Source organism: Salvelinus alpinus, chromosome 27 (assembly GCF_045679555.1).
Source record: "Salvelinus alpinus chromosome 27, SLU_Salpinus.1, whole genome shotgun sequence".
Taxonomy (NCBI): Eukaryota; Metazoa; Chordata; class Actinopteri; order Salmoniformes; family Salmonidae; genus Salvelinus; species Salvelinus alpinus.
In genome coordinates this window covers 34,923,266-34,937,991 of record NC_092112.1, presented here as the reverse complement: position 1 = coordinate 34,937,991, position 14,726 = coordinate 34,923,266, and the positions used below count along the sequence as shown (strand labels likewise).

Sequence of the window (14,726 nt, the reverse complement as noted above, 5' to 3'; positions counted from 1 at the left end):
TGGTCATGTTCAGTAAGCACTCCCTTGCAAAACGTTTTGCAACAGAAAATGAAAATCTGCATTCTTATTGGACACACTCAGGTTGTGCCCTCCCTGTTAGAATTGTTTTTCCTGTTTTGTGCCGAATAAACATGACCCAGGTATAAGCTGTGCCACATGCTGCCCCGGCTGAGGTCCACCATCAGGCTGCCTGCAGACAAACACCTCCTGCAACAGCTGGAGTTCTGCGTCCGCAAGCTACTCTGTCGGGAGAAGGACAAGGATGTGGTGGCCACCGTCCGCAAGGTGAGGGAGGGAGGGGTGGATGACATTACTGAGTACAATTTCAATCGGGGTCACTTAGAAATGTCCTTGTTTTTGAAAGAAAATAAAATGTTTTGTCTATTAAAATAACATAGAATTGATCAGAAATACAGTGTAGACATTGTTAATGTTGTAAATTACTATTGTAGATGGAAACGGCTGATTTTCTATGGAATGTCTACATAGGCGTACAGAGGCCCATTATCAGCAACCATCACTCCTGTGTTCCAAAGTTTATCATTTAAGTACATTAGAGTGTCTGGTTTGAGAAATAGACGCCTCACTGGCAGCTTCATTAAATAGTACTCTCAAAACACCAGTCTCAACATTAACAGTGAAGAGGTGACTCCGGGATGCTGGCCTTCTAGGCAGAGTTCCTCTGTCCAGTGTCTGTGTTTTTTTGCCCATCTTAATCTTCTATTTTTATTGGCCAGTCTGAGATATGGCTTTTTCTTTGCAACTCTGCCTAGAAGGCCAGCATCCCGGAGTCGCCTCTTCACTGTTGACGTTGAGACTGGTGTTTTGCGGGTACTATTTAATGAAGCTGCCAGTTGAGGACTTGTGAGGCATCTGTTTCTCAAACTAGACACTCTAATATACTCTAATGTACTTGTCCTCTTGCTCAGTTATGCACCAGGGCCTCCCACTCCTCTTCAGTTTCTTGGCAATTTCTCGCATGGAATAGCCATCATTTCTGAGAACAAGAATAGACTGACGAGTTTCAGAAGAAAGTTATTTGTTCCTGGCCATTTTGAGCCTGTAATCAAATGGACAAATGCTGATGCTCCAGATACTCAACTAGTCTAAAGAAGGCCAGTTTAATTGCTTCTTTAATCAGGACAACAGTTTTCAGCTGTGCTAACATAATTGCAAAAGGATTTTCTAATGATCAATTAGCCTTTTTAAAATGATAAACTTGGATTAGCTAACACAACATGCCTATTGGAACACAGGAGTGATGGTTGCTGATACTGGGCCTCTGTACGCCTATGTAGATATTCCATAAAAAATCTGCCGTTTTCAGCTACAATAGTCATTTACAACATTGACAATGTCGACACTGTATTTCTGATTAATTTGATGTTATTTTAATGGACAAAAAAATTGCTTTTCTTTCATAAACAATGACATTTCTAAGTGACCCCAAACTTTTGAACTGTAGTATATGTGTGTGTGTGTGTGTGTGTGTGTGTGTGTGTGTGTGTGTGTGTGTGTGTGTGTGTGTGTGTGTGTGTGTGTGTGTGTGTGTGTGTGTGTGTGTGTGTGTGTGTGTGTGTGTGTGTGTGTGTGTGTGTGTGTGTGTGTGTATATATATATATAAACATTTTTTCCCCCTTTTTTTTTTAGACAGTGCTGGAATTGGACAAAATGGACATCACAGAACCTGTAAGTAATCCTTTACTTTCTTCACTCTTTTAGAACACTTGGAAGAATGGTTATGTAGCAGATAGCAATGTCCTATAAGCATGAGTGAATTGTTTTAGCCCCACAGCTAAGATGTTTAGCTAGCCAGATAAAATTGCTTACAGTTAGTTAGCAACCGTTTCTACACTCTTTTGAGAAATAAGATTCTCTGGTCTGATGAAACCAAGATTGAACTCTTTGGCCTGAATGATGGAGGCCACTGTGTTCTTGGGGACTTTCAATGCTGCAGAAAACCTGTTTTGACTTTGTCATTATGGGGTATTGTGTGTAGATTGCTGAGGATTATTTTTTTTTACTCTATTTTAGAATAAGGCTACAAAATGTGAAAAAAGTCAAGTGGTCTGAGGACAGCTCTATTATTCCTAAAGGTTGCCTTCTATTGTTACAACATGGAAGTGCTACCATAGGTCTGATTTGAATACAGTCTAATATGTACTTTTCCATTTTAGTACCATAAGAGACACGAGAGAGATCTGCTAGACCAGAAGAAGGAGAAGGAAGAGACACTACTGCTGGAGATGGTGAGGGACTTGTATAAAAATAACTCCTGCACACACGATTTTGCCAATCGTGTGCCAGGAGTTATTTTTATACAATGTAGATTTTCGCGCAGTAACTCGTAGCACCACACACACAAGTTAAGCTTGTTAGTGTATGTACTATTAACCCTCTTCTAAAGATGGTGAGGGATTTTACACCATCCTGTCAATACCGAGCACTATGTCATCAAACATCGCCTTGTTCTTGTTATTTGTAGAACCAATATTTTATAAGCCCCCTTTATGCATACAGCACTGTCAGTTTATTATTAGTGGAAAATAAAACAAGCAAACATGCGTCTTTGTTCAGAACATTATTGGTATTTTTAACATGACATACTCGTGCATATATTTGCATGAATTAACCTTTTCAAAAAATCTATTTTCATTTCTTTCTTCAGAAAGCTTTTTTGACTCTCTTTATTTATAAAGAGATGGATTGATGTTCTGTTATTCAATTCCTCTAGCACCCTGCTCTAGTCCAGTGGTATTCAAACTTTTTCAGCGGGGACCCTATTTTTTCAGCTAGAAATTTCTGGGGACCCCATTTCTTTGGCAAGAATTTCTCACGAAGCCACCCCAAATCTTATGACACAACCTTAAAATCAGTAAATAAACAAATAACCTTCAATTATTACATTTTTAAAATAGAAGCAAACCAATAAATAAATGTATTCAATAGAATTTCATATTGTCCCATACAGTAATCTGTACTCTTATTTTTTGGTTCCCCCAAAAATACAATACTTTTGAATATCACTGCTTTAGTGTATAGCCTATTCCTTTGTCTTCTGAGGCACTATAGCAGTTGTCATTTTCTTTGGCATCTAGTCAATGAAAGAATACACTAACTTTATTATGACTTCAAAACTAGGTCAAAAGTCCATAGTGTGTGTGTGTGTGTGTGTGTGTATCCTTGGTATCTATTCCTGGTTGTTGTGAAATGTATTTTGTCACAATTCTTAGTTGTAAATATAGCAGCAAGGAAGGGCTCTTTTGAAGGGGATATATGGGTTTGGTTGTACAAGGCACAATATGTTTGGAAAGAAGAAACGTCACAAACGTCAACATGTAAAACAATTTTAATCTATAACCTAAGGTTAATAGTAACCTATAATATTATTAGCATTGTGTTTGCTAGTAAAGAGGGGTGCAGTATCTAGCTAGTTAACTATAAATAAATATAATATTAATACAGTATAATAAATAGTTGGCCCCACCGTTAGCCAAGTTAGTTTGATAGCTAGCTAAAGCTAATTACAGTTAGTTAGCAACTGCATCAACACTATTTTGCTAGCTACCATAATGTTATTGTGTCAAAACATGCCCTCTAAGATGACGAATATGTCACAGTTGTGTTTACATTTTACAGATTGTAATAACTGCCTTTGTTTCTTTTTTTTAACCCTTTGAGTCGCTTCTCTCGTCCACCACAGGAACAGCTAGAGCGACAGCAGAGCGAAGCCAAGCTCACCAGTGAAAAACACACAGAAAAGAAACGTACGTTCCCACACACATCTGCGTTGAGATTTTTACAAATATACAGTTGAAGTCGGAAGTTTACATACACTTAGTTGGAGTCATTAAAACTCGTTTTTTTTCAAACACTCCACAAATTTCTTGTTAACCTCTCTGGCGTCATATTCAAATAAAATGATATAAAAATCAAACTTTCATTAAATCACACATGTAAGATACCAAATTAAAGCTACACTCGTTGTGAATCCAGCCAACATGTGCTGGATGTGCCTCTTTGCTTGACATCATGGGAAAATCAAAAGTAATCAGCCAAGACCTCAGAAAAAAAATTGTAGACCTCCACAAGTCTGGTTCATCCTTGGGAGCAATTTCCAAACGCCTGAAGGTACCACGTTCATCTGTACAAACAATAGTATAAACAACATGGGACCACTCAGCCGTCATACCGCTCAGGAAGGAGACTCGTTCTGTCTCCTAGAGATACGTACTTTGGTGCGAAAGGTGCAAATCAATCCCAGAACAACAGCAAAGGACCTTGTGAAGATGCTGGAGGAAACAGGTACAAAAGTATCTATATCCACAGTAAAATGAGTCCTATATCGACATAACCTGAAAGGCCGCTCAGCAAGGAAGAAGCCACTGCTCCAAAACCGACATAAAAAAGCCAGACTACAGTTTGCAACTACACATGGGGACAAAAATCATACTTTTTGGAGAAATGTCCTCTGGTCTGATGAAACAAAAATAGAACTGTTTGGCCATAATAACCATCGTTATGTTTGGAGGAAAAAGGGAGATGCTTGCAAGCTGAAGAACACCATCCCAACTGTGAAACACGGGGGGGGCAGCATCATGTTGTGGGGGTGCTTTGCTGAAGGAGGGATTGGTGCACTTCACAAAATAGATGGCTTCATGAGGATGAAAATGATGTGGATATATTGAAGCAACATCTCAAGACATCAGTCAGGAAGTTAAAGCTTGGTCGCAAAGCTTGGTTCCAAAGTTGTGCCAAAATGGCTTAAGGACATCAAAGTCAATGTATTGGAGTGGCCATCACAAAGCCCTGACCTCAATCCTATAGAAAATATGTGGGCAGAACTGAAAATGCATGTGCGAGCAAGGAGGCCTACAACCCTGACTCAGTTACACCAGCTCTGTCAGGAGGAATGGGCCAAAATTCACCCAACTTATTGTGGGAAGCTTGTGGAAGGCTACCCAAAATGTTTGACCCAAGTTAAACAATTTAAAGGCAATGCTACCAAATACTAATTGAGTGTATGTAAACTTCTGACCCACTGGGAATGTGATGAAAGAAATAAAAACTTAAATAAATCATTCTCTCTACTATTATTCTAACATTTCACATTCTTAAAATAAAGTGGTGATCCTAACTGACCTAAGACATGATTAAATGTCAGGAATTTTGAAACTGAGTTTACATGTATTTGGCTGTATGTAAACTTCTGACTTCAACTGTATTATAGATAATACACAGATCTCAAATTCATTGAGACATGGTGCCCTGTGACATGTTGTGACTGTGTGGGTGGCTGTGTTGGCAGGGAGGGACAGTAAGACAGGGTTGTCAGGGACCAAGGGCCTGTCTGGATCCACGTCCGGGGCCACTTTGTCCACCTCCTCCGGTAAGACTGGGAAACAATCAATATCTTTATTTTTCCAATTGGGAAATTTGTCAACGTGGGAAAGAGAAACACTGGCAACACCTTATACTAATAAGCATTCATTAACTCTTTATGAACAATTAATACATTTGTATTTTATTATTTGTAAACACACATTTTTTAAGATTTAATTTATTGTAAAGTGTTACCAAAGCACCTTGACCATGGATAGAAATGTACATGCCATTCTAGCATAACCGTAAGGGGTTTTGATAACTCTGTTCCTACAGCAACAGTAGCAGATTGTTGCACACGACAAAGCGCTTTCAACTCACAGTGAATCAAGACAAAAAAACATGACCCAAAAAGCTATCCTGTTCAACTTGGTGGAGATAGTGTTTGATCATGGTGATGGTGAATCTACAGGTAAAGAGTTGAGGAAGGCCAAACTGGCACGGAGTCGGTCGCTTAGCAGCCACCCTACTACACCCAAGATGGCTAATCCAGACAAAACTCTGTAAGTAGTACCCTGTCCAACCATATCCCTATCCCAAAACATCACTATATAATTTTGCTGAAATATATTTTGATATAATGTATTTAATCAAACATAAATGTATGGATATATTTGAAAGAAATACTCTTTATAGGAACAGCTATGCTTTTCGATTGTTATTTTAAGAAAATAAATCTCGCACGCACACACACATTCCAGTAACATTTATATTTATGGGACCACGTATACTTTTTAGCCACTTGTTATTGTCTTGACACGTTCTTCCATCTTGGTTTTCCTCCCCAGAAAGGTCAAGGATTCAGGAAGCTGTCCTGGAAAAGGGAAGAACTTGCTTCCTATGAATGGTAATCAAGTATTCCTATTTGAGTGCAGCGCTCATCCTATTTTAGTGCAAATCATCCTATTTTAGTGTAGCTTCCCAGCTAGTTCCTTGGAAGTTGTGGGAACCAACCTGTGTTGTTGGTTTCAAATTGGTTCCGGGAACGAAGCACTACATTTCCAAACCGGTAAAACAAACAAAAAGTACATTCTGAGAACAAAAGCGAGGGAGGTTCTGAGAATGTTTTACTCTAGTTACTTTAAAGTTTTTCCTGGGAGGTTTTATTGACGCTCTGAGAACGGAAATTATAGGTTATTTGAAATAACATTCTGAGAACATTCTCTACATGTTATAAACATTTAATGGTTATTTTTGAACATTTTCTTAACACTAAGAACGAAATTTAAAGTTTTTATTTTTTATTTTTTTATAACTTCCTTTAATTAAACTTTCACTGAATAAGACTTATTTTGGGTTAATGTTTTTAAACACACAGGAATTAATTTTCTTTGGCATTAATTATACAAACACATACATTTTTCATCAGTGGTGGAAAAAGTACCCAATAATCATACTTGAGTCAAAGTAAAGATACCTTTAATAGGAAATGACTCAAGTAAAAGTGAAAGTCACCCAGTAAAATACTACTTTAGTAAAAGTATTTAGTTTTAGTTCTAAAAGTATTTGGCTTTAAATATACTACAGTATCAAAAGTAAATGTAATTGCAAAAATGTACTTTAGTATCAAAAGTAAAAGTATACATAATTTCAAATTCCATATATTAAGCAAACCAGACGGGACAATTTGTGTTTTTCTAATTTATAGATAGCCAGGGGCACACTCCAACCCTCATACATCATTCAGAAACAAAGCATTTGTGTTTAGTGAGTCCGCCAGATCAGAGGTAGTAGAGATGACCAGGGATGTTCTCTTGAAAATGTAACGAGTATTTTTGGGTGTCAGGGAAAATGTAAGGAGTAAAAAGTACATACTTTTCTTTAGGAATGTAGTGAAGTAAAAGTTGTCAAAAATATAAATAGTAAAGTACAGATACCTTAAAAAAAACTATTTAAGTAGTAGTTCAAAGTATTTTTACTTAAGTACTTTACACCACTGCACAGCATCAGTGAGATTCGAGCCTATGATCTTATCTTCTCTATCCATGGAATTAGTCCACTGCGCCACCAGGTTGTCACCAGCGTGCCATGTTTTGTTACGCATACAAAGCTTTTCATTTTTGTTTATTCACTCATTAAGATCAGGTGTGGCCAACGCACCTGAACACACTTAACAAGATATGCTGTAGGATAGAGTTTTGTTGAAGCTGAGAAAGTGAATGGTTTTGTTTTTAAATAACATTCTTATAACATTCTGTGAAAGTTATAAAAGTATTCTTGTGGTTTTTATGGAAAGTTTTCATGTTCTGAGAACAAAATCTAAAGGCCCAGTGCAGTCAAATGTGATTTCCTGTGTTTTATATATATTTCCACAATATGAGGTTAGAATAGTATTGTGAAAATTGATAATGCCCTTTTAGTGTAAGAGTTGTTTGAAAAGACTGCCTGATATTTCAGGCTGTTTTGGTGGGATGGAGTTTTGGCCTGCCTGGTGACATCACCAGGAAGAAAGAATTCCAAACCTCTTCCAATAACAGCTTGTTTTCAGTTTTCCCCTCCCATCGAAGACCACTCCCAGACAGTCCTAGCAAAAGTTTATTTTTGACCATTTCAATTGAAAACAATCACAGTAAGGTTACCCAAAAATTATTTTATATTGAGTGTAAGGGGTGTGTAACTGGTGGCAGGGAAGTCAGACGCAGGAGAGCAGAACTAGGTAATAGCCGGAGCAGTTTAATTCCAAAACCAACGGCATCAAGAAAATAACAACTTGGGTACAAAACCCGACGCGCACCAGGCAACATGTGCACCAGCACTTACAAACAAACAATACCACACAAAGACATGGGGGGAACAGAGGGTTAAATACACAACACGTAATGAGGGAATGAAAACCAGGTGTGTGGGAAAACAAGACAAAACAAATGAAAAATGGATCGGCGATGGCTAGAAGACCGGTGACGTCGACCGCCGAACACCGCCCGAACAAGGAGAGGAACCGACTTCGGCAGAGATACATTGAGATAAAAACAGCTGCATTGGACCTTTAAAGTTTGATGTTAATGTGTAGAATTTCATTTCATTTTAGAATATTGGTAAGAACTGACATGAAATATACATTCTCTGAACGTTATGAGAACATCGCTTAAGTCACACAATTTTTTGGAATGTTCCCAGAATGTAGTAAAAATATTACATTAAACATGGGAACATTTAGTGGAATGTTCTGTGGTAGTACTGAAATTCCCACAGAAGAATGTTGTTTCTTAAAGTTCTCTGAACAATTTGAGAACATGACTTCAAAAAGAACCATGTTGGAAACGTTATCTTGAAAGTACTGACATTTCCACAGAAACAGTCCCTCAGAAGAACATTGTTTCTTAAAGTTCTCTGAACTTTTTGAAAACATTCCCAATGTCAAACCATTCGTAGGACCTTCCTAGAATATTACAACAAATTAAATTAAATGTAACCATGTGTGAACCTTCTGTTAAAGTAATGCAACACCCCAAAAAGCTGGGTCATTCTTGTAAATGCAACTCCTATTTTAGTGAAAATCTCATCCTATTTTAGTGCAACTCATCTGATTTTAGTGCCAATATTAAATAAATAAATACAGAAATATGAACACAATTCCTTGATAACCATTTGTAAATCTCAAATCGGTATGGTGTCCACATTCCAGCCCATCAGATTATAAGCATGAGGAGAAATGTACAGATCTCAAAGTCAAATTACAGAAAAGATCAGCCCTATCTAATTTTTGGAGTGAACTATCCCTGCATACATACAGACTCAGGTGACCTTCCAAACCCCTGATTTGGAGAGCCCTGGAGCATGTGCTCTCTCCCTGTCAACTAAATTAGCATAAATAAAATAACAATTATTTTAAATCCAAATTTTCCACCCTGTCACTTCCTGTGGTCACCTCATCACTTAGTCTGTCACATCATCAGCCACCTCATCACTTCCTGTGTGTGTTGCAGCGGACGAGGCTCTGCGGTCGCACCACTTCAGCGTGGCAGCAGCGTCATCAGTGCTGTCTCCAACTCCCTCGGCTTCCTCCATGCCCGTCCTGATCCGCAGCAACACCACCAACACCCTGGTGGACCACCCGCACCAACACCAGCACCGCAGCAGCACCCTGGACCACCGCACCACCAACGGGAGCAAGGACACCCAGTCCAGAAAACTCTCCATGTAGGTCCTCTCTCAGCACTCATCGTCCTCCGTCCAATTCCAATAACCCTATTTTACTATGGCATCACCGTTTGAAAAACTGTGTGCCAGCCAGGGATGTGTTCACTAGGAACCAAACAGACCGAAACGGGGAGGGTGCTACCTGAACTTGTCCAATATGAAACTCTGGTTCTCGTTGAAAAACGTTTTTCTACGGTGTGAACTAATGCATACACCCCAGGTTCAATAGGAGACGTTAGTTCATCAAGTTTAGATATCTGCACTCACACCTATAGCTTGTTGGCTCCTTCATGATTTACACTATGAGTGAATCCACAATAATACCAAATCCAAACCAAATTAAATCGATTTTGGAAATAGCAATAGACACCATCCTACACCGATGCATTATTTTACCTCTGAGTACACAAATTATGTCAGTGATTTTTTGCATTGACACAATCAAAACCAACTTGAACGGCATATCTTTCAGCGTGACTTCTTTGATATTAGTCTTAAGTGACTTTTTGGAACTGCAGTGAAGGAAATACACCCCAGGTTCCAAATAGTAGCAAGTTGTTACTATTTAGCAAATGAGACATTCCTGTGAACAACTTAACTCTGAGGAAAGAGATAAAACATTAAATTAATGCATTTTAGAGCGACAGAGTTGGGACAAACCAGTTCACTTTTAGTATTTTATGATGCTAAAAATGTAACTTGCAACTGTTTACCCCGCTAATACAGTCGTTGTTTACACAGTGATGTAAGAGTGAAATAGGGTTACTCAAAGTCCACCCCCTACAGCCTCTGGTCTAGTCAACCCTCTAGGCCAGTGGTCACTAAGCCTGGTCCAAGGAGAGACCCATATGGATTACAGGCTTTTGTTCTCGCCCAACACTAACAAACCTGATTTGCCTAATCAAGTGGTTGGCTTTAGAGATAAGTTAAAGCAGGTGTGTAGGTGCTGGAGAAAAAGCCTACGAAGTACACAGTGGGTCCCCAGGACCAGCATAGGAGAGCACTGCCCTAGAGAGCTACAAGGTGGACAGGCTTTTGTTCCACCACTGAGACGCCTGATTTACCTTGGATAAGCAGTTGGTTAGTAGAATCAGGTGTGCCAGTGCTGTGCTGGACCCTTTAGCGCTCCAGGACTACGGTCGGTGACCACTGCCCCTTGGCGCTTGTGTAGATCTGAAAGGATGGGATAGGTGTAAGAAATATGGCGATCATTTCAACCTAGGAGTCACAGGGCAAGATTAATCTGTTTTCATATTGCTAATGCTAACACCCAATTTATCAATTTAGATATACATGAAAGGGTGGGGGGGCTAAGCATTGACGATCATCTTCCATCAAGTCCACTATACAGATGCATCATAAAACAAGGCAACACAAACCTTTACATTACATGGGCATTATTTCAGGTTTAGTAGTATAAGTTTATTAGGAATAACTTTAATTTATGTGATTAGAAGTACAGGCAGGTAACAGCACTTACCATCCCCCAATTCTGTTTTCCAAGGCAAAAATTGAGCCCAAAGACAAACAAGTGAGGGCAAACGTGGTAAGTACTGCACATCAGCATGTTCTTAGAAGGCAGGATAAATATATGGGTTATTCTACTTGTACTGTAGTTCCTCTGGTCTAAAGCCTATGTAATGTAATGTAAAGTGTGGCCAAAAAGAATGTCCTGCCTTACTGCAGTTAGTCAGTTATTACCAGTGTTGTGTTCATTAGGTACCAAATTGGGGGGAAATCAGACTGAAACAGGGATGGTTTATATGAACTTTTTGTTTATGTTGAAAAACATTTTTGAAAGATTTCCCATGCGTGCCCTAATGAACATGACTGTTGAACTGTTGTCTTTTTGGATGATTACACAATCCCCACGATTCTGTCAATATATGTTCAGATATCTGCACTCGCACCTATAGTTTGTTGGCTTCTTTATGTCATACACTTTATAATACACTTTGTGAGTCAATCCACACAAATACCAAATCCAGACCAAAATGGTAAATGCATTTTGGAAATTGCAATAGACACCATCCGACACATGCATTATTTAACTTATGATGAGTACACAAATTGTCAGTGACTTTTTGGAACTGCATTTAAACAATCAAAACAAACATCAACGGCATATCTTTCAACGTGACCTTTGATATCAGTCTAAGGGACTTTTAGGAACTGCAGTGAAGCGAACTTTCCAATCCCAAATCGACCCATGCCCAGTACCCTCAATACTTGTGTATATAAACTCAGCAAAAAAAGAAACGTCCTCTCACTGTCAACTGTGTTTATTTTCAGCAAGCTTAACATGTGTAAATATTTCAATGAACATAACCAAAATCAACAACTGAACAAGTTCCACAGACATGTGACTAACATAAATGGAATAATGTGTCCCTGAACAAAGGGGGGTTCAAAATCAAAAGTAGCAGTCAGCATCTGGTGTGACCACCAGCTGCATTAAGTACTGCAGTGCATCTCCTCCTCATGGACTGCACCAGATTTGCCAGTTCTTGCTGTGATATGTTACCCCACTCTTCCACCAAGGCACCTGCGAGTTCCCGGACATTTCTGGGGGGAATGGCCCTAGCCCTCACCCTCCGATCCAGCAGGTCCCAGACGTGCTCAATAGGATTGAGATCTGGGCTCTTCGCTGGCCATGGCAGAACACTGACATTCCTGTCACTGACATTCCTGCAGGAAATCACGCACAGAACAAGCAGTATGGCTGGTGGCATTGTCATGCTGGAGGTTCATGTCAGGATGAGCCTGCAGGAAGGGTACCACATGAGGGAGGCGGATGTCTTCCCTGTAACGCACAGCGTTGAGTTTGCCTGCAATGACAACAAGCTCAGTCCGATGATGCTGTGACACACCGCCCCAGACCATGACGGACCCTCCACCTCCAAATCGATCCCGCTCCAGAGTACAGGCCTCGGTGTAACGCTCATTCCTTCGTCGATAAACGCGAATCCGACCATCGCCCCTGGTGAGACAAATCCGCGACTCGTCAGTGAAGAGCACTTTTTGCCAGTCCCGTCCGGTCCAGCGACGGTGGGTTTGTGCCCATAGGCGACGTTGTTGCCGGTGATGTCTGTTGAGGACCTGCCTTAGAAAAGGCCTACAAGCCCTCAGTCCAGCCTCTCTCAGCCTATTGCGGACAGTCTGAGCACTGATGGAGGGATTGTGCGTTCCTGGTGTAACTCGGACTGTTGTTGCATCCTGTACCTGTCCCGCAGGTGTGATGTTCAGATGTACCAATCCTGTGCAGGTGTTGTTACACGTGGTCTGCCACTGCGAGGACGACCAGCTGTCCATCCTGTCTCCCTGTAGTGCTGTCTTAGGCATCTCACAGTACGGACATTGCAATTTATTGCCCTGGCCACATCTGCCTCCTTGCAGCATGCCTAAGGCACGTTCACGCAGATGAGTGTTTTTCAGAGTCAGTAGAAAGGCCTCTTTAGTGTCCTAAGCTTTTATAACTGTGACCTAAATTGCCTACCGTTTATAAGCTGTCTTAACGACCATTCCACAGGTGCATGTTCATTAATTGTTTATGGTTCAATGAACAAGCATGGGAAACAGTTTTTAAACTGTTTACAATGAAGATCTGTGCAGTTATTTGGATTTTTACGAATTATCTTTGAAAGACAGGATCCTGAAAAGGGGGCGTTTCTTTTTTTGCTGAGTTTATAATATATGTGGACACCCCTTCAAATGAGTGAATTCGGCTATTTCAGCCACATCCGTTGCTGACAGGTGTATAGAATCGAGCACACAGCCATGCAATCTCCATAGACAAAACATTGGCAGTAGAATGGCCTTAATGAAGAGCTCAGTGACTTTCAACGTGGCAGCGTCATAGGATGCCACCTTTCCAACAAGTCAGTTCGTCAAATTTCTGCCCTACTAGAGCTACCCTGGTCAACTGTAAGTTCTGTTATTGTGAAGTGGAAATATCTAGGAGCAACAACAGCTCAGCCGCGAAGTGATAGGCCACACAAGCTCACAGAACGGAACCGGCAAGGCTGATGCACGTAAAAATCATCTGTCCTCAGTTGCAACACTCACTAGCGAATTCCAAAGTGCCTCTGGAAGCAACGTCAGCACAAGAACTGTTCGTCGGCAGCTTCATGAAATGGGTTTCCATGGCCAAGCAGTCGCACACAAGCCTAAGATCACATGCGCAATGCCAAGCGTCAGCTGGAGGGGTGTAAAGCTCGCCACCATTGAACTCTGGTGCAGTGAAAACACATTCTCTGGAGTGATGAATCACGCTTCACCATCTGGCAGTCCGATGGACGAATCTGGGTTTGGCAGATACCAGGAGAACGCTACCTGCCCCATGCATATCTAAAGTTTGGTGGAGGATGAATAATGGTCTGTTTTTCATGGTTTGGGGTTGGCCCCTTAGTTCCATTGAAGGGAAATTTTAATGCTACAGCATACAATTAATGACATTCTATACGATTCTGTGCTTCCAATTTTGTGGCAACAGTTTCAGGAAGGCCCTTTCCTGTTTCAGCATGACAATGTCCCCATGCACAAAGCGAGGTTCATACAGAAATGGTTTGACGAGATAAAAAAAAATGTAATTAGGGGGTAGATCAGCTTTAATATTGCAGATAGATTGTGGCTTCCATCAATGTAATTGTTTGCACCCTTTCCAATCCCCCCTATTATTTATATATATATATATATAGATTTTGTAAATATATTTTCCTTTATTTTCCCCTAACCCAACCACCCCTCCCCTAATTGGAGTAAACTAATGGACAACAGCAAAAAAATCTATAAACCTGTTTTTGGTTTGTCATTATGGGGTATTATTGTGTGTTGAGGGAAAAATGTATTTAATCAATTTTAGAATAACACTAATGTAACAAAATATGGAAAAAGTCAATGGTTCTGAATACTTTCCGAATGCAGTGTATTATACAATAGTTATCCGTTGTTTGTTTTTAATCCCATTCTTCAGCTACCCTCAATCCCTTCCTTCTATCTCTGAAGACCATTGAGTTTTGATTTATATTTGCCATACATTTTTAACTGCTGTTTCACAAAGCTCTGAACCTATAGACATTTTACGGACACAGTATATTTTACATTAGTTATCTTGTTTTTAGTCCCACCCTTCAGCTCCACTCAACCCCTCCCATCTATCTCTGAACACCATCCAGTTTAGATTTCTAGTTGCCATATATTTTTCA

The 14,726-nt window shown here is 40.0% G+C and overlaps 1 protein-coding gene across 2 annotated transcripts in view; it reads left to right on the top strand.

Moving 5' to 3' along the window:
• The window catches only part of ppp4r4 (protein phosphatase 4, regulatory subunit 4), a 120,184-nt gene that overhangs the window by 102,387 nt on the left and 3,071 nt on the right, over positions 1–14,726 (top strand). For both annotated transcript variants that reach the window (XM_071370429.1, XM_071370428.1), the window contains exons 18-25: positions 141–285; positions 1,651–1,689; positions 2,178–2,249; positions 3,704–3,767; positions 5,309–5,389; positions 5,795–5,885; positions 6,171–6,229; positions 9,309–9,522. In XM_071370429.1, coding sequence (XP_071226530.1) covers positions 141–285; positions 1,651–1,689; positions 2,178–2,249; positions 3,704–3,767; positions 5,309–5,389; positions 5,795–5,885; positions 6,171–6,229; positions 9,309–9,522 — 765 coding nt within the window. The remainder of the gene's footprint in view (positions 1–140; positions 286–1,650; positions 1,690–2,177; positions 2,250–3,703; positions 3,768–5,308; positions 5,390–5,794; positions 5,886–6,170; positions 6,230–9,308; positions 9,523–14,726) is intronic.